The sequence below is a fragment of the Oncorhynchus keta genome, chromosome 1, assembly GCF_023373465.1.
Source record: "Oncorhynchus keta strain PuntledgeMale-10-30-2019 chromosome 1, Oket_V2, whole genome shotgun sequence".
NCBI lineage: Eukaryota > Metazoa > Chordata > Actinopteri > Salmoniformes > Salmonidae > Oncorhynchus > Oncorhynchus keta.
In genome coordinates this window covers 95,614,974-95,633,886 of record NC_068421.1, presented here as the reverse complement: position 1 = coordinate 95,633,886, position 18,913 = coordinate 95,614,974, and the positions used below count along the sequence as shown (strand labels likewise).

The following is an 18,913-nucleotide window of genomic DNA, read 5'->3' as shown; positions in this document are numbered from 1 at the left end:
CTAACCTAGTCTACTGCAGCTAGCCACATAGCTAACGTCCACCGTATAGCAGCACCGTAGAAACTATTACACTCAACTGAACGACTTGATTAGTGTAGTGTTAGCTAGCTACATAGTTGTCTTTGCTGTCTTCGTATCCAAGTTAATTGTGTAGTTTAGAGTGTGTAGTCTTAGAGTGATTATCTTAATTTACCGAGGTTAGCTAGCCAGCTATTTGTCGTCCTTAACGTAGGAGACACTGCTAGCTAGCTAACAGCTAACAGCTAACAGCTAGCCAACAACAACCCGGTCGCATTCCGCTTCGCTCCACAGGTAGTATCACATTCTCATTTCATTTCATTACAGCACAACGGTTTGATTTGCTTGATCGTAGCTAGCTACATAGCTAGCTACATAGCCGTCCTTGTATCAAAGATAATTGTGTAGTCTAGAGCGATTTTCTAGGTTAGCTAGCCAGCTATTGTCGTTCTTTTAACGCAACGTAACGTAATCAACACTGCTAGCTAGCCAGCTAGCCCCGAATAGTAGCACTGTAGAAACTATTACACTCAACGGAACGACTTGATTAGTGTAGTGTCAACAACGCAGCCACTGCCAGCTAGCCTACTTCAGCAGTACTGTATCATTTTAATCATTTTAGTCAATAAGATTCTTGCTACGTAAGCTTAACTTTCTGAACATTCGAGACGTGTAGTCCACTTGTCATTCCAATCTCCTTGCATTAGCGTAGCCTCTTCTGTAGCCTGTCAACTATGTGTCTGTCTATCCCTGTTCTCTCCTCTCTGCACAGACCATACAAACGCTCCACACCGCGTGGCCGCGGCCACCTAATCTGGTGGTCCCAGCGCGCACGACCCACATGGAGTTCCAGGTCTCCGGTAGCCTCTGGAACTGCCGATCTGCGGCCAACAAGGCAGAGTTCATCTCAGCCTATGCCTCCCTCCAGTCCCTCGACTTCTTGGCACTGACGGAAACATGGATCACCACAGATAACACTGCTACTCCTACTGCTCTCTCCTCGTCCGCCCACGTGTTCTCGCACACCCCTGAGAGCTTCTGGTCAGCGGGGTGGTGGCACCGGGATCCTCATCTCTCCCAAGTGGTCATTCTCTCTTTCTCCCTTACCCATCTGTCTATCGCCTCCTTTGAATTCCATGCTGTCACAGTTACCAGCCCTTTCAAGCATAACATCCTTATCATGTATCGCCCTCCAGGTTCCCTCGGAGAGTTCATCAATGAGCTTGATGCCTTGATAAGCTCCTTTCCTGAGGACGGCTCACCTCTCACAGTTCTGGGCGACTTTAACCTCCCCACGTCTACCTTTGAGTCATTCCTCTCTGCCTCCTTCTTTCCACTCCTCTCCTCTTTTGACCTCACCCTCTCACCTTCCCCCTACTCACAAGGCAGGCAATACGCTCGACCTCATCTTTACTAGATGCTGTTCTTCCACTAACCCCATTGCAACTCCCCTCCAAGTCTCTGACCACTACCTTGTATCCTTTTCCCTCTCGCTCTCATCCAACACTTCCCACACTGCCCCTACTCGGATGGTATCGCGCCGTCCCAACCTTCGCTCTCTCTCCCCGCTACTCTCTCCTCTTCCATCCTATCATCTCTTCCCTCTGCTCAAACTTTCTCCAACCTATCTCCTGATTCTGCCTCCTCAACCCTCCTCTCCTCCCTTTCTGCATCCTTTGACTCTCTATGTCCCCTATCCTCCAGGCCGGCTCGGTCCTCCCCTCCCGCTCCGTGGCTCGACGACTCATTGCGAGCTCACAGAACAGGGCTCCGGGCAGCCGAGCGGAAATGGAGGAAAACTCACCTCCCTGCGGACCTGGCATCCTTTCACTCCCTCCTCTCTACATTTTCCTCCTCTGTCTCTGCTGCTAAAGCCACTTTCTACCATTCTAAATTCCAAGCATCTGCCTCTAACCCTAGGAAGCTCTTTGCCACCTTCTCCTCCCTCCTGAATCCTCCTCCCCTCCCCCCTCCTCCCTCTCTGCAGATGACTTCGTCAACCATTTTGAAAAGAAGGTTGACGACATCCGATCCTCGTTTGCTAAGTCAAATGACACCGCTGGTTCTGCTCACACTGCCCTACCCTGTGCTCTGACCTCTTTCTCCCCTCTCTCTCCAGATGAAATCTCGCGTCTTGTGACGGCCGGCCGCCCAACAACCTGCCCGCTTGACCCTATCCTCCTCTCTTCTCCAGACCATTTCCGGAGACCTTCTCCCTTACCTCACCTCGCTCATCAACTCATCCCTGACCGCTGGCTACGTCCCTTCCGTCCTCAAGAGAGCGAGAGTTGCACCCCTTCTGAAAAAACCTACACTCGATCCCTCCGATGTCAACAACTACAGACCAGTATCCCTTCTCTCTTTTCTCTCCAAAACTCTTGAACGTGCCGTCCTTGGCCAGCTCTACCGCTATCTCTCTCAGAATGACCTTCTTGATCCAAATCAGTCAGGTTTCAAGACTAGTCATTCAACTGAGACTGCTCTTCTCTGCATCACGGAGGCGCTCCGCACTGCTAAAGCTAACTCTCTCTCCTCTGCTCTCATCCTTCTAGACCTATCGGCTGCCTTCGATACTGTGAACCATCAGATCCTCCTCTCCACCCTCTCCGAGTTGGGCATCTCCGGCGCGGCCCACGCTTGGATTGCGTCCTACCTGACAGGTCGCTCCTACCAGGTGGCGTGGCGAGAATCTGTCTCCTCACCACGCGCTCTCACCACTGGTGTCCCCCAGGGCTCTGTTCTAGGCCCTCTCCTATTCTCGCTATACACCAAGTCACTTGGCTCTGTCATAACCTCACATGGTCTCTCCTATCGTTGCTATGCAGACGACACACAATTAATCTTCTCCTTTCCCCTTCTGATGACCAGGTGGCGAATCACATCTCTGCATGTCTGGCAGACATATCAGTGTGGATGACGGATCACCACCTCAAGCTGAACCTCGGCAAGACGGAGCTGCTCTTCCTCCCGGGAAGGACTGCCCGTTCCATGATCTCGCCATCACGGTTGACAACTCCATTGTGTCCTCCTCCCAGAGCGCTAAGAACCTTGGCGTGATCCTGGACAACACCCTGTCGTTCTCAACTAACATCAAGGCGGTGGCCCTTTCCTGTAGGTTCATGCTCTACAACATCCGCAGAGTACGACCCTGCCTCACACAGGAAGCGGCGCAGGTCCTAATCCAGGCACTTGTCATCTCCCGTCTGGATTACTGCAACTCGCTGTTGGCTGGGCTCCCTGCCTGTGCCATTAAACCCCTACAACTCATCCAGAACGCCGCAGCCCGTCTGGTGTTCAACCTTCCCAAGTTCTCTCACGTCACCCCGCTCCTCCGCTCTCCACTGGCTTCCAGTTGAAGCTCGCATCCGCTACAAGACCATGGTGCTTGCCTACGGAGCTGTGAGGGGAACGGCACCTCAGTACCTCCAGGCTCTGATCAGGCCCTACACCCAAACAAGGGCACTGCGTTCATCCACCTCTGGCCTGCTCGCCTCCCTACCACTGAGGAAGTACAGTTCCCGCTCAGCCCAGTCAAAACTGTTCGCTGCTCTGGCCCCCAATGGTGGAACAAACTCCCTCACGACGCCAGGACAGCGGAGTCAATCACCACCTTCCGGAGACACCTGAAACCCCACCTCTTTAAGGAATACCTAGGATAGGATAAGTAATCCTTCTCACCCCCTAAAAGATTTAGATGCACTATTGTAAAGTGGCTGTTCCACTGGATGTCATAAGGTGAATGCACCAATTTGTAAGTCGCTCTGGATAAGAGCGTCTGCTAAATGACTTAAATGTAAATGTAAATGTAAGACTACATGTGAAAACACCCTTAACCTCCAAGACTACATGTCAAAACACCCTTAACCTCCAAGACTACATGTGAAAACACCCTTAACCTCCAAGACTACAAAACACCCATGTCAAAACACCCTTAACCTCTAAGAGTACCTGTGAAAACACCCTTAACCTCTAAGACTACATGTGAAAACACCCTTAACCTCCAAGACTACATGTCAAAACACCCTTAACGTCCAAGACTACATGTCAAAACACCCCTTAACCTCTAAGACTCCATATGAAAACACCTTTAACCTCCAAGACTCCATGTGAAAACACCCTTAACCTCTAAGACTCCATATGAAAACACCTTTAACCTCCAAGACTACATGTGAAAACACCCTTAACCTCTAAGACTACATGTGAAACTGAGACAAATAATTGGTTCATGAACGTTCTTCAAACAGACCAGTAACAGTGACCATGATGTCCCATACTGATAAAGCCTCTAAATGTTCCCATTGACACTACAGTGCCTTGCAAAAGTATTCATCCCCCTTGGCATTTTTTCCTATTTTGTTGCATTACAACCTGTAATTTAAATGGATTTTTATTGCAATGTCATGTAAGGGACATACCCAAAATAGTCAAACTTGATGAAGTGAAATGAAACAATAAATAAAAACAGAAAAGTGGTGTGTACGTATGTATTCACCCTCTTCACTATGAAGCCCCTAAGTAACATCTGGTGCAACCAATTACCTTCAGAAGTCACATAATTAGTTAAATAAAGTCCACCTGTGTGCAATCTAATTGTCACATGATCTGTCACATGATCTCAGTATATATACACCTGTTCTGAAAGGCCCCAGAGTCTGCACCACCTCTAAATAAGGGGCACCACCAAGCAACCACCACCACCACCACCACCACCACCACCACCACCACCACGAAGAAGACCAAGGAGCTCTCCAAACAGGTCAGGGACAAAGTTGTGGAGAAGTACAGATCAGGGTTGGGTTATAAAAAAAAATCTAAAACTTTGAACATCCCACGGAGCACCATTAAAAACATTAAAACATGTAAAGAATATGGCACCACAACAAACCTGCCAAGAGAGGGCCACCCACCAAAACTCACAGACCAGGCAAGGAGGGCATTAATCAGAGAGGCAACAAAGAGACCAAAGATAACCCTGAAGGAGCTGCAAAGCTCCACAACGGAGATTGGAGTATCTGTCCATGGGACCACTTTAAGCCGTACACTCCACAGAGCTGGGCTTTATGGAAAATTGGCCAGAAAAAAGTTGATTGCTTAAAGAAAAAAATGACCAAACACATTTGGTGTTCGCCAAAAGGCATGTGGAAGACTCAGATGTGGTACTCTGGTCAGATGAGACTAATATTGAGCTTTTTGGCCATCAAGGAAAACGCTATGTCTGGCGCAAACCCAACACCTCTCATTCCCCTGAGAACACCATCCCCAGTGAAGCATGGTGGTGGCAGCATCATGCTGTGGTGATGCTTTTCATCGGCAGGGAAACTGGTCAGAATTGAAGGAATGATGGATGGAGCTAAATACAGGGAAATTCTTGAGGGAAACCTGGTTCAGTCTCCCAGAGATTTGAGACTGGGGTGGAGGTTCACCTTCCAGCAGGACAATGACCCTGAGCATACTGCTAATACAACAATTGAGTGGTTTAAGGGGAAACATTTAAATGCCTTGGAATGGCCTAGTCAAAGCCCAGACCTCAATCCAATTGAGGATCTGTGGTTTGACTTAAAGATTGCTGTACACCAGCGGAACCCATCCAACTTGAAGGAGCTGGAGCAGTTGTCCCTTGAAGAATGTGCAAAAATCCCAGTGGCTAGATGGGCCAAGCTTATAGAGACATACCCCAAGGGACTTGCAGCTGCAATTTCTGCAAAAGGGGGGTAAATAGTTAGGGATGTTCAAGCGTTCTGTTTTCTTCTCTTATTTCTTGTTTGTTTCACATAAATATTTAGCATCTTCAAAGTGGGAGGCATGTTGTGTAAATCACATGATACAAACCCACCAAAAAAAAAAGCTATTATAATTCCAGGTTGTAAGGCAACAAAATAGGAAAGATGCCAAAGGGGTTGAATACTTTCACAAGGCACACAAACATCCACAACACAGACCCACACCTCCATCACTCTCCGCCAAAGGGCCTCAAACTGCACCATTTTTGTTTTTCTGGCACTTTCAATATTTACATTATGAAGCATTTGACCTTTCCGTTGTGTCTAATGGAGGATTTTGTTGATTTCCAGTTAAGTATATTTTTTTCCCCTCAAGATGATTGATGAGAAGAGAATCAACCAACCCACTGGGTATCTCACTGCACCCTCATGTGCCACGTCTTGAAATATGCAGACAGACGGATTAAAAGTTGACATTGTGATACTTCTGACAGCCAACGTTCTAACTCCGCCCATGACTTTATGACATCATTAACGCCAAAGACATGACTCTGCCATTGTGCTGTAGTAGAATGTGTGTATTTTGTCTCTTGCGGAATACATTCTATACATGACTTTATACTGGATTAAGTGTACATTTTAATGAACTGTTATTTCATTATGCTCCAACTTTCCCTCCATCTTGAACCAATATCAGTTTTTTTAGTCTGGTTCCAATAGTTTATATATTTTTTTTGTCTAAGAGATTGTCAGTTGGATAGGCTCTCTGCAAGGTTTTATATATCTTACCTGTCATATGAACATCATTTTATGACTCAAATAGGATTCCTTCAAGATTTCAGATTGACATTTTTTGACATGAAACTTTTAAGTATCTGAAAATATCTACATTGGTCAGTCCAAAATGGCTTTTTAAATCGGTCATGGAAATAAATGTGAATTCTGGAAATGCTATCCTAAGGATTGTTCCATAAAGGCTTGTAATTTTAGGGAGTGTTTTTGTAGAGTACTTCAATGTTCTTCCATAGTGTTATAGTGTTATTTACTATTAAGTTGTCCATCCTTAAGAGTCTAGATATAAACAGTTAAATTATATATTTGATGAAACATCGAATTTGGCCTTACTGCTATTAGCCCATAGAAACACATTGAATAACAGATGCATACATGGAGAAACATAAAAATAAATCAACGTTTTTTTTTTAAAGTGTCTGGCCAATATCTGGGAGACATAAGATCAGGAAATTTAGATTAAAAAAAATAAATGCATATTTAACCCCTTTATTGGCACTAAACTACTTCCATTTTTCTGAACTGGTACCGGGCTACATTGACAAGTCCTGTGAGCGTCTCTAGAGCAGAACACTGACACGTACTTGCTCGTGAGTCTCACACCTTTCCAAAGAGGGGTGATAGTGTGTTGGCCAAACCTGTCGGACGCTACCACACCAATTAATCGGGATGTCTCCTGGTCTGACAAACACCGCTGGAACTCTGCCACCATCAGCGGTTGAGACGAAGTCCATGTAAAAATAAAAAAAAAAAAACTTTTTTGAAGACTGATGGGGATTTGACATTGACTCTATGGGGGGGGGTGTTAACGTTCTCATATCTTTAGAAAATAGACACGTAAAGTTTCCGGGGATGAGCATGATCCTCTATTACATTTTACATATAGCATGTACTCGTTGTTCCTCTTTAGTGCATTTTAGGTGTCGCTAGTAAAAGCCTTGGAATCGCATCAACCCACCACCAAGTATGGAAAGTTAAAACCACCCTCAGATTTAGGAAGATGTACAATTGTTTATGCTATGAGTTTAGTTGCCCACAAGTCTTGTGACCGTATACTTATTTAAAATACTACATACCAATTACAAGAATAAATACAAAAACAAACTTTGGGAGCCATGACTGAGGTTATTTTTAAATCGATTTGGGAATATTATTCAATTAGATCGGCTTTCTTTAAGTAATGAGATACAGTACTTTATATTTGCTGCTTGCTTTCATTTTAAGTATTTGATTGGTCCACTTTAAGGATTGCTGTTGATCGGTTATTTTTACCTATTGCCATTTCAGAGTTTTTTTTCCCCCACATGGGTTGAGCAGACATCTAAACAAAACACCAAAACAAAAGCAAAGTGCTTCTTTGTACTTGTATTTTCCTTGAATTAACTCAGATTATAATTCCCCTAATGTACACCTTAAAAGCATCCCAATTTATAAAAATCAGGGGACATCTTCTCTGTATGTCTACTGTACATTTGTAATGTTAAATGTAAACTTTGACATATTTAATCAGTCTTGATGATGCGCTCTGTTCGTTCTCCATATTCTGTCGCTCAGTGTAAATAAGCATGATACAGAAGAGCCAATAAAGAATCTTAAAACCAATAAATTGATTATTTTTTTAAAACGGTCAATCCTTAAAATAGCTTTTCTAGGTAGTCTCCAGGTGTACATCATGTTCAGAGATCATTTTATTACATTTGTCAATCTTATCAAATGTTTTAAGTTACCTGCTAGAATAAGAGTTTGCCTGGATTTGATCTAATATATTGTTGAATAAAAGCCCAAATAATAATAATCAATTTTATTAATTCATAAAGATATTTAGACATTACATATTTAAAAATTTAAAACAGCCACAACACACACCCCACAATCAGCCAACAGAGGGTCTATCAATACTACAAAACCTGTATCTGTGTGTTCGACAGGACACTTCATCCTCGGCAGACTTCACCATCTCCTCCTCCTGAGTATCACGGTCCATGTCAAAGTCATACAGAACAGTATTATCAAAGTCAAAGCGAACAGCAACACTACGGTTCAAGTTGCCCGTGTAGGGAATAGTATCACAGTGATCTGCTGGGCCAAGTCTCCAATGCATCGCCTTCTTGGTTGAGATCTGAAAAACAACCGTGTTTAGAGTTCCTGTGCCGTAGTGTAGTGTCCCGCAACTTTAACAGAAACGCATCCTTCATATTAGATTACGTCAAATGGAAAAGGACATGCCTCATCGTCGGAGTACTCCTCGTGTGATATTGATCTCGACAGGGAATCATGGGTGATGAATTCCACCGCCAGCTAGAAAACAAAGACAATACATTAGACTGGAGTCCTGAGTTATGTGGTAGTACCATGTGACAACCACCAAGTCAAGTAACCAGTATATTAGATAAATCAGATAAATGAGTGCAAATGTTTGCAACAAACTGATTGGGGTGGGGTCATTTTGTTTTAGTGTATAGTTTGTCCTAAATGTCTTTAGGTCTCTTCACAGGAAAGTACATGACACACAGAGTTAATACTTCCTGATCTACACCTGGACGGTCACATAACGCTAGCATGGCTAATACACCTGGACGGGTACATAACGCCAGCATGGCTAATACACCTGGACGGGTACATAACGCTAGCATGGCTAATACACCTGGACGGGTACATAACGCCAGCATGGCTAATACACCTGGACGGGTACATAACGCTAGCATGGCTAATACACCTGGAAGGCTACATAACGCTCGCATGGCTAATACACCTGGACGGGTACATAACGCCAGCATGGCTTCAAGAAACTTCTAGGTTCAATAGAAGAGTGATTTGACCAGAGACCAGTATTACAGTAAACCCATGATGCTCAGACAGTAAAATCAATGTTTATTAATAACTTAAATATCCTATATCACAATAATTATGGTTAAAAGTAGTTTTAATTTGCCCCAGATACCGAATCAAACATTTTCAAAACAGTGCGCGCTTTGTTAGTTTATTGTAAATAGTCAACTACTGAATCTGTCTACGATTTTTTATGACAATTTCCTATGAAAGATTGTTATTAAGGAGTTGACTGCAGTATGACCAGGAGGTCATCTAAAATAAATAGTTTACCGTCGTGCAATAATGTTAAAGCCATTTATTATTTCGTATTAAGTATTAAAATGAACCAAAACCACCCCAATCATGCAACACAGGGTCTGTCCGTGTTAGACAGGCCACACCATTGTCTGCAGACTTCACCAGTATCTCCTCCTGGGTATCACAGGCCATCTCAAAGTCATACAGGACAGTATCGTCGTGGTTCTCTGGGCCAAGTCTCCAGTGCATCTCTTTCTTGGTTGAGATCTGAAAATAAAACCGTGGCGAGACGGTCGATGGATATAGTCCCGATGTGATGACACCAACCCCCTCTGCCGGGATAGCCTCACCACACATTTTATTATTATTTTTACTAGCAAAGACAAAAAGAACAAAAAAAATAATCCCTCACGAAAGTCAAATACAATTATATTGGAATCTACTCTGCTGGTTGTCCGTACTGTTGTTTCTCATTTAGTGAGAAATTATCCACAGGGAAGCTAAACTTCAAAAACGCAGGTCCATGCGCCCATCACAATCTGATCGCGCGTCACCCAAGTACGACGTTTCTGGTTTTCCAGAAATTCAACGGCAGCCGAGACACTAACGTCTGGGGAAACACCTTCCTGTGTATAGTTCAAATAAAGACCAAACACACAACCGGTAGAGGAAGTCACTGTCATTTAATAAAACCTTCTGGCTTGTAAGGAAACATCAAACATTTTGGCAGTGCTTTAAATTCAGACTAGATCCCAGAAAGATGGTCTCAGTCTGATTTATTAGGCTACTGTGTACGAGAGCGGGCATACTGCCTTCATACATTGACCACTGGTGTCCCCACCAGTTGAATTTAACATTCTCCCTTGACTTAAGAGTACAGCAAATGAAAGATACCTCGTCATCGGAGTACTCCTCATGCGATGTTGAACTTAACAGGTACTCATGCTTGTTGCATCCTACCGTCACCTAGAAAACAGACGGCAAAAAGGACTTCAGTTCCACAGAATGTTTAATTGTATGTGACATTTAAAAATCAGGTCATTGAAAAAGAGCTTCAGAGAAAAGGGCTTACTGTTCATGCGGAAGCGCATGGCATGAAATCGTGGAGGACAAATAGCAGTTATTCAACTTGGTGAGAATGGAAAGCAGATCTCCCAAACAGAACAGTGAACTCATTAGAAATTACATCTGCAGGCCCAACACGGCTGGACATTTCAAATCCCACGTGATTAGTGACAGGCAACTTCTGTGTGCCGAACATGAGCCCCACACACACACACTATATATAGTTGTTTGCGTGACCAAACCCTAGTTTGATTTGTCCTAAAACAGTTGGTTGTTGGTTGAAATGGTTGTTTTGATTTGAAAGAATCCTCATTATCTCACAGCATTAAACATATCGGTCTGAAACTTACCATAGCAACAACTTCCATTTACCGCTACAAGGTATGTTGACGTGATGTCTTCCCTGAATAATTTTTTTCTGGAAAAAGGTTGATTGATATTCTAGCAGTCTACCTTGTGCACATTATGGAGTTTTTAATGGGACTTGATCAAATGGACCAAATGATCTACACCTGGCTGACCTCACGTAGCCTCAACCAATCAGTAGAACCCTGGGCCCAATTCCAATTCCTCCTCTTCTGCCCTAAATCACAGATGATCCATTATATTTGACCAGATAATGTAGTGGCCGCTCTGACAATGAAAATACACGTCTTCAAAATGGAAGGCAGTTGGAAGGAGGCAAGATCAGGTGGGACTATTCTAGCCAATGAGAGGGCAGATACGTGTTTGAACAACAGGCACAACTCTGATATAGTGTTTTTTTTGCAGGAAAGTCACGTGTTCTACTTATTTCAGTTCACTTGTAACAACTTATGAAACTTCTATTGGATCAAATAAAACCTCAAGAATCAAATGAGCCATTCATTTTTTGTTGTTGACCAAATTCAACGCTCTCATTGAACTCCATACAAAAACTGCTGGAGAAGACAGATTTTGGGCACAGTTATCTCTCTGGCTTTGCCTCTTTCTCTCTGATGTGGTGCACTCTGGGAAGTGTGATGATTGAAAATAGGCTTGGCCTATCATGAGGGTGTCTGTCTATGTTTAAAGCAACATTTTGCAACATATGGTGTGACAAGCGGAAAGACTGTGGCTGGCCTTGGGTGTAGACAGCTATCATGAATTGTTGGGGGCACATACAGAACATAGGGTAGGGAACAAATGGTCTTTTGTTAGATAACAGGAGCCAGGTGTGCGATAACTGTATATTCTACACATGGGCTTCTCTGTGCCTGCTCGGAAGCAGGAACTACTTCTGTCAGAGTATATTATAATAACTCTGTCAGGAATAAGTCAGTTCTCTGTTTGCCCTGCGAGGTGTGACAGAGAGCCCCTATATACGAAAATTGCATTTACCACTTATTGCTTAGCTAATAAAAAGTACATAGTATACAATTTGGTGACTCAGTGTCATACTTATCCTGGTACCAGATTCGATTGATTTAACAGAAGAAGGAAGAGAATTCTGCCTGTTCAAGACACTGGTCTACTGTGTATAGCAAACATTAGGAGCACCTTCCTAATATTGAGTTGCACACTCAGCAATCTGGTCAAATCAAAGTTTATTTGTCACGTGCGCTGAATACAACGGGCGTAGTAGACCTTATAGTGAAATGCTTACTTACAGGCTCTAACCAACAGTGCAAAAAAGGTGTTTGGTGAACAATAGGTAGGTAAAGAAATAAAATCAACTGTAAAAAGAAAGGCTATATACAGTAGAGAGGCTATAAAAGTAGTGAGGCTACATACAGACACAGGTTAGTCAGGCTGATTGAGGTAGTATGTACATGTAGATATGGTCTATTGGGCAAGTGGCTATCCCCCTGGCATTATATAGCTGTACACATATTGTATATAGCCCATACATTCAATTGATTGAATGGCAAATGCAAAGGCTTCAAAACAAGGTTTTGTGTACACCAAATATCAAAGAAGTAAATCAAAATACTATATTCAGCGCTTAAATACCCTGGGGTGTATTCATTTAACGGGAACCCATTTAAGAAACAAACAATCAAACCGAGAAAACTGAATGAAACGGGGCGGGACCTACCTGATTTTTATCCAATAGAAACTCTCGTTTTTGCATTTTTTTTCCCATTCGGAGTTAAATGGTTTTTGCAACAGAATCAGTGTAATGATTAGTCCCCTTGTGTTACATTATGAAGAAGAAAAAAAACAACGAGGAGAGAAAACTCTCAATCTGAAAGGGAAAACAAAAGCAGAGCATGATGGGAACATTCAGACAGACAATACCGTATATCAATGTTCCATACAGCACCATGTTTCTGGAAAACATGAACATAGAAAAAAACTAAATAACCAGGGTAGAATCTGGACAGTCGTTTCAAAACATCCGCTAATAATGCTGATCTATCGAATACATAAATGTAAGAGTCGTCAGCTTTTCAAAAAATCGCCCCAAAATAAGAGATGAATGACAAGAAGCTTTGTGGTAAGATTGAGCTACCCAACAACCAGCACTTTCAGGGGGATACAGTTTGGCAAGTCTTTCTGTGCAAAAAAAAGAAGAAATGATAAAAGTATTAACCCCAACAGCCCACAACCCCTAGCCTGGTCCCCCCACCAACAGCCCACAAACCCTAGCCTGGTCCCCCACCAACAGCCCCCAATCCCTAGCCTGGTCCCCCACCAACAGCCCCCAACCCCTAGCCTGGTCCCCCCACCAACAGGCCCCAACTCCTAGCCTGGTCCCCCCACCAACAGCCCCCAACCCCAAGCCTGGTCCCCCACCAACAGCCCACAACCCCTAGCCTGGTCCCCTCACCAACAGGCCCCAACCCCCTAGCCTGGTCCCCCACCAACAGCCCCCAACCCCTAGCCTGGTCCCCACCAACAGCCCCCAACCCCTAGCCTGGTCCCTCACCAACAGCCCCCAACCCCTAGCCTGGTCCCTCACCAACAGCCCACAACCCCTAGCCTGGTCCCCTCACCAACAGGCCCCAACCCCTAGCCTGGTCCCCTCACCAACAGCCCCCAACCCCTAGCCTGGTCCCCACCAACAGCCCACAACCCCTAGCCTGGTCCCCCTCACCAACAGGCCCCAACCCCTAGCCTGGTCCCCCCACCAACAGCCCCCAACCCCTAGCCTGGTCCCCCACCAACAGGCCCCAACCCCTAGCCTGGTCCCCTCACCAACAGCCCCCAACCCCAAGCCTGGTCCCCTCACCAACAGCCCACAACCCCTAGCCTGGTCCCCCCACCAACAGCCCCCAACCCCTAGCCTGGTCCCCTCACCAACAGGCCCCAACCCCTAGCCTGGTCCCCCACCAACAGCCCCCAACCCCTAGCCTGGTCCCCCACCAACAGCCCCCAACCCCTAGCCTGGTCCCCCACCAACAGCCCCCAACCCCTAGCCTGGTCCCCCACCACAGGCCCCAACCCTAGCCTGGTCCCCCACCAACAGGCCCCAACCCCTAGCCTGGTCCCCTCACCAACAGCCCCCAACCCCTAGCCTGGTCCCCCACCAACAGGCCCCAACCCCTAGCCTGGTCCCCCACCAACAGGCCCCCCCTAGCCTGGTCCCCCCACCAACAGCCCCCAACCCCTAGCCTGGTCCACTCACCAACAGCCCACAACCCCTAGCCTGGTCCCCCTCACCAACAGGCCCCAACCCCTAGCCTGGTCCCCCACCAACAGCCCCCAACCCCTAGCCTGGTCCCCCCACCAACAGCCCCCAACCCCTAGCCTGGTCCCCCCACCAACAGGCCCCAACCCCTAGCCTGGTCCCCCCACCAACAGGCCCCAACCCCTAGCCTGGTCCCCTCACCAACAGCCCCCAACCCCTAGCCTGGTCCCTCACCAACAGCCCACAACCCCTAGCCTGGTCCCTCATCAACAGGCCCCAACCACTAGCCTGGTCCCCCACCAACAGCCCCCAACCCCTAGCCTGGTCCCCCCCAACAGCCCCAACCCCAGCCTGGTCCCCCACCAACAACAACCCCTAGCCTGGTCCCCTCACCAACAGGCCCCAACCCCTAGCCTGGTCCCCCACCAACAGCCCCAACCCCTATCCTGGTCCCCACCAACAGCCCCCAACCCCTAGCCTGGTCCCCCCCACCAACAGCCTGGTCCCTCACCAACCCACAACCCCTAGCCTGGTCCCCTCACCAACAGGCCCCAACCCCTAGCCTGGTCCCCACCAACAGCCCCCAACCCCTAGCCTGGTCCCCCACCAACAGCCCCAACCCCTAGCCTGGTCCCCCACCAACAGCCCCAACCCCTAGCCTGGTCCCCCACCAACAGGCCCCAACCCCTAGCCTGGTCCCCCACCAACAGCCCCCCCCTAGCCTGGTCACCAACAGCCCCAACCCCAGCCTGGTCCCCCACCAACAGCCCCCAACCCTAGCCTGGTCCCCTCACCAACAGGCCCCAACCCTAGCCTGGTCCCCCACCAACAGGCCCCAACCCCTAGCCTGGTCCCCTCACCAACAGCCCCCCCCCTAGCCTGGTCCCTCACCAACAGCCCCCAACCCCTAGCCTGGTCCCCCACCAACAGCCCCAACCCCTAGCCTGGTCCCCCACCAACAGGCCCCAACCCCTAGCCTGGTCCCTCACCAACAGCCCCCAACCCCTAGCCTGGTCCCCCACCAACAGCCCACAACCCCTAGCCTGGTCCCCCTCACCAACAGGCCCCAACCCCTAGCCTGGTCCCCCACCAACAGCCCCCAACCCCTAGCCTGGTCCCCCACCAACAGGCCCCAACCCCAGCCTGGTCCCCTCACCAACAGCCCCCAACCCCAAGCCTGGTCCACTCACCAACAGCCCACAACCCCTAGCCTGGTCCCCCCACCAACAGCCCCCAACCCCTAGCCTGGTCCCCTCACCAACAGGCCCCACCCCCTAGCCTGGTCCCCTCACCAACAGCCCCCAACCCCTAGCCTGGTCCCCCCACCAACAGCCCCCAACCCCTAGCCTGGTCCCCCCACCAACAGCCCCCAACCCCTAGCCTGGTCCCCCACCAACAGGCCCCAACCCCTAGCCTGGTCCCCCCCACCAACAGGCCCCAACCCCTAGCCTGGTCCCCACCAACAGCCCCCAGCCTGGTCCCCACCAACAGGCCCCAGCCTAGCCTGGTCCCCCACCAACAGGCCCCAACCCTAGCCTGGTCCCTCACCAACAGCCCCCAACCCCTAGCCTGGTCCACTCACCAACAGCCCACAACCCCTAGCCTGGTCCCCCTCACCAACAGGCCCCAACCCCTAGCCTGGTCCCCCCCACCAACAGCCCCCAACCCCTAGCCTGGTCCCCCACCAACAGCCCCCAACCCCTAGCCTGGTCCCCCACCAACAGGCCCCAACCCTAGCCTGGTCCCCCACCAACAGGCCCCAACCCTAGCCTGGTCCCCACCAACAGCCCCCAACCCCTAGCCTGGTCCACTCACCAACAGCCCACAACCCCTAGCCTGGTCCCCTCACCAACAGCCCCCAACCCCTAGCCTGGTCCCCCACCAACAGCCCCCAACCCCTAGCCTGGTCCCCCACCAACAGCCCCCAACCCCTAGCCTGGTCCCTCACCAACAGCCCCCAACCCCTAGCCTGGTCCCCCTCACCAACAGGCCCCAACCCCTAGCCTGGTCCCCCACCAACAGCCCCCAACCCCTAGCCTGGTCCCCCACCAACAGCCCCAACCCCTAGCCTGGTCCCCACCAACAGCCCCAACCCCTAGCCTGGTCCCCTCACCAACAGGCCACAACCCCTAGCCTGGTCCCCTCACCAACAGGCCCCAACCCCTAGCCTGGTCCCCCACCAACAGCCCCCAACCCCTAGCCTGGTCCCCCACCAACAGCCCCAACCCCTAGCCTGGTCCCCACCAACAGGCCACAACCCCTAGCCTGGTCCCCCACCAACAGGCCCCAACCCCTAGCCTGGTCCCCCACCAACAGCCCCCAACCCCTAGCCTGGTCCCCACCAACAGGCCACAACCCTAGCCTGGTCCCCTCACCAACAGGCCCCAACCCCTAGCCTGGTCCCCCCACCAACAGGCCCCAACCCTAGCCTGGTCCCCCACCAACAGCCCACAACCCCTAGCCTGGTCCCCACCAACAGCCCCAACCCCTAGCCTGGTCCCCGACCAACAGCCCACAACCCCTAGCCTGGTCCACCAACAGCCCCAACCCCTAGCCTGGTCCACTCACCAACAGGCCACAACCCCTAGCCTGGTCCCCTCACCAACAGGCCCCAACCCCTAGCCTGGTCCCCCTCACCAACAGGCCCCAACCCTAGCCTGGTCCCCCCACCAACAGCCCCCAACCCTAGCCTGGTCCCCTCACCAACAGGCCACAACCCCTAGCCTGGTCCCCCACCAACAGGCCCCAACCCCTAGCCTGGTCCCCCCCACCAACAGCCCCCAACCCCTAGCCTGGTCCCCCACCAACAGCCCCCAACCCCTAGCCTGGTCCCCACCAACAGCCCCAACCCCTAGCCTGGTCCCTCACCAACAGGCCACAACCCCTAGCCTGGTCCCTCACCAACAGCCCCAACCCCTAGCCTGGTCCCCCCACCAACAGCCCCCAACCCCTAGCCTGGTCCCCCCACCAACAGCCCCAACCCCTAGCCTGGTCCCCTCACCAACAGGCCACAACCCCTAGCCTGGTCCCCCTCACCAACAGGCCCCAACCCCTAGCCTGGTCCCCCACCAACAGCCCCAACCCTAGCCTGGTCCCCCAACAGGCCAACAGGCCCCAACCCCTAGCCTGGTCCCCCCACCCAGGCCCCAACCCCTAGCCTGGTCCCCCACCAACAGCCCACAACCCCTAGCCTGGTCCCCCACCAACAGCCCCAACCCCTAGCCTGGTCCCTCACCAACAGGCCACAACCCCTAGCCTGGTCCCTCACCAACAGGCCCCAACCCCTAGCCTGGTCCCCCACCAACAGCCCCCAACCCCTAGCCTGGTCCCCACCAACAGGCCACAACCCCTAGCCTGGTCCCCTCACCAACAGGCCCCAACCCCTAGCCTGGTCCCCCACCAACAGCCCCCAACCCCTAGCCTGGTCCCCCACCAACAGCCCCAACCCCTAGCCTGGTCCCCCACCAACAGCCCACAACCCCTAGCCTGGTCCCCCACCAACAGCCCCAACCCCTAGCCTGGTCCCCACCAACAGGCCACAACCCCTAGCCTGGTCCCCTCACCAACAGGCCCCAACCCCTAGCCTGGTCCCCCTCACCAACAGGCCCCAACCCTAGCCTGGTCCCCCACCAACAGCCCCCAACCCCTAGCCTGGTCCCCTCACCAACAGGCCACAACCCCTAGCCTGGTCCCCTCACCAACAGGCCCCAACCCCTAGCCTGGTCCCCCACCCAGCCCCCAACCCAGCCTGGTCCCCACCAACAGCCCCCAACCCCTAGCCTGGTCCCCCACCAACAGCCCCAACCCTAGCCTGGTCCCTCACCAACAGGCCACAACCCCTAGCCTGGTCCCCCTCACCAACAGCCCCCAACCCCTAGCCTGGTCCCCCACCAACAGCCCCCAACCCCTAGCCTGGTCCCCCACCAACAGCCCCCCCTAGCCTGGTCCCTCACCAACAGGCCACAACCCCTAGCCTGGTCCCCCCACCAACAGGCCCCAACCCCTAGCCTGGTCCCCACCAACAGCCCCCAACCCCTAGCCTGGTCCCCTCACCAACAGGCCACAACCCCTAGCCTGGTCCCTCACCAACAGGCCCCAACCCCTAGCCTGGTCCCCCACCAACAGGCCCCAACCCCTAGCCTGGTCCCCCCACCAACAGCCCACAACCCCTAGCCTGGTCCCCACCAACAGCCCCAACCCCTAGCCTGGTCCCTCACCCAGGCCACAACCCTAGCCTGGTCCCCCCCAACAGGCCCCAACCCTAGCCTGGTCCCCCACCAACAGCCCCAACCCCTAGCCTGGTCCCTCACCAACAGGCCACAACCCCTAGCCTGGTCCCCTCACCAACAGGCCCCAACCCCTAGCCTGGTCCCCACCAACAGCCCCCAACCCCTAGCCTGGTCCCCACCAACAGCCCCCAAAGCCTGGTCCCCCCACCAACAGCCCCAACCCCTAGCCTGGTCCCCTCACCAACAGGCCACAACCCCTAGCCTGGTCCCTCACCAACAGGCCCCAACCCCTAGCCTGGTCCCCCACCAACAGCCCCCAACCCCTAGCCTGGTCCCCCACCAACAGCCCCAACCCCTAGCCTGGTCCCCTCACCAACAGGCCACAACCCCTAGCCTGGTCCCCAACAGGCCCCAACCCCTAGCCTGGT

At 50.7% G+C, this 18,913-nt stretch overlaps 1 protein-coding gene across 2 annotated transcripts; it reads right to left on the bottom strand.

The window, feature by feature from the left end:
* Positions 1–8,316: 8,316 nt before the first annotated feature.
* Positions 8,317–11,308, bottom strand: LOC118380494 (uncharacterized). Of its 2 annotated transcripts, none has more exons than XM_035767476.2 (5): positions 11,015–11,308; positions 10,494–10,565; positions 9,743–9,866; positions 8,757–8,828; positions 8,317–8,649 (listed from the first exon to the last, which is right to left on the bottom strand). In XM_035767476.2, the coding sequence occupies exons 1-4, from the start codon at positions 11,030–11,032 to the stop codon at positions 8,803–8,805; spliced, it is 240 nt and encodes a 79-aa protein (XP_035623369.1). In that variant the 5' UTR covers positions 11,033–11,308; the 3' UTR covers positions 8,317–8,649; positions 8,757–8,802. The 2 variants fall into 2 exon arrangements, with proteins under 2 accessions (XP_035623369.1, XP_035623368.1); XM_035767475.2 differs by having other exon boundaries at positions 9,762–9,866; positions 11,015–11,307.
* Positions 11,309–18,913: the final 7,605 nt, after the last annotated feature.

Excerpts from the sequence above, each read along its gene's own strand:
- LOC118380494 (XM_035767475.2), bottom strand. Across the intron at positions 9,867-10,493 it reads AGGAGTACTCCGATGACGAG|ATCTCAACCAAGAAAGAGAT; the intron begins GTATCTTTCATT and ends TTTTATTTTCAG. Across the intron at positions 8,650-8,756 it reads AGGAGTACTCCGACGATGAG|ATCTCAACCAAGAAGGCGAT; the intron begins GCATGTCCTTTT and ends GTTGTTTTTCAG.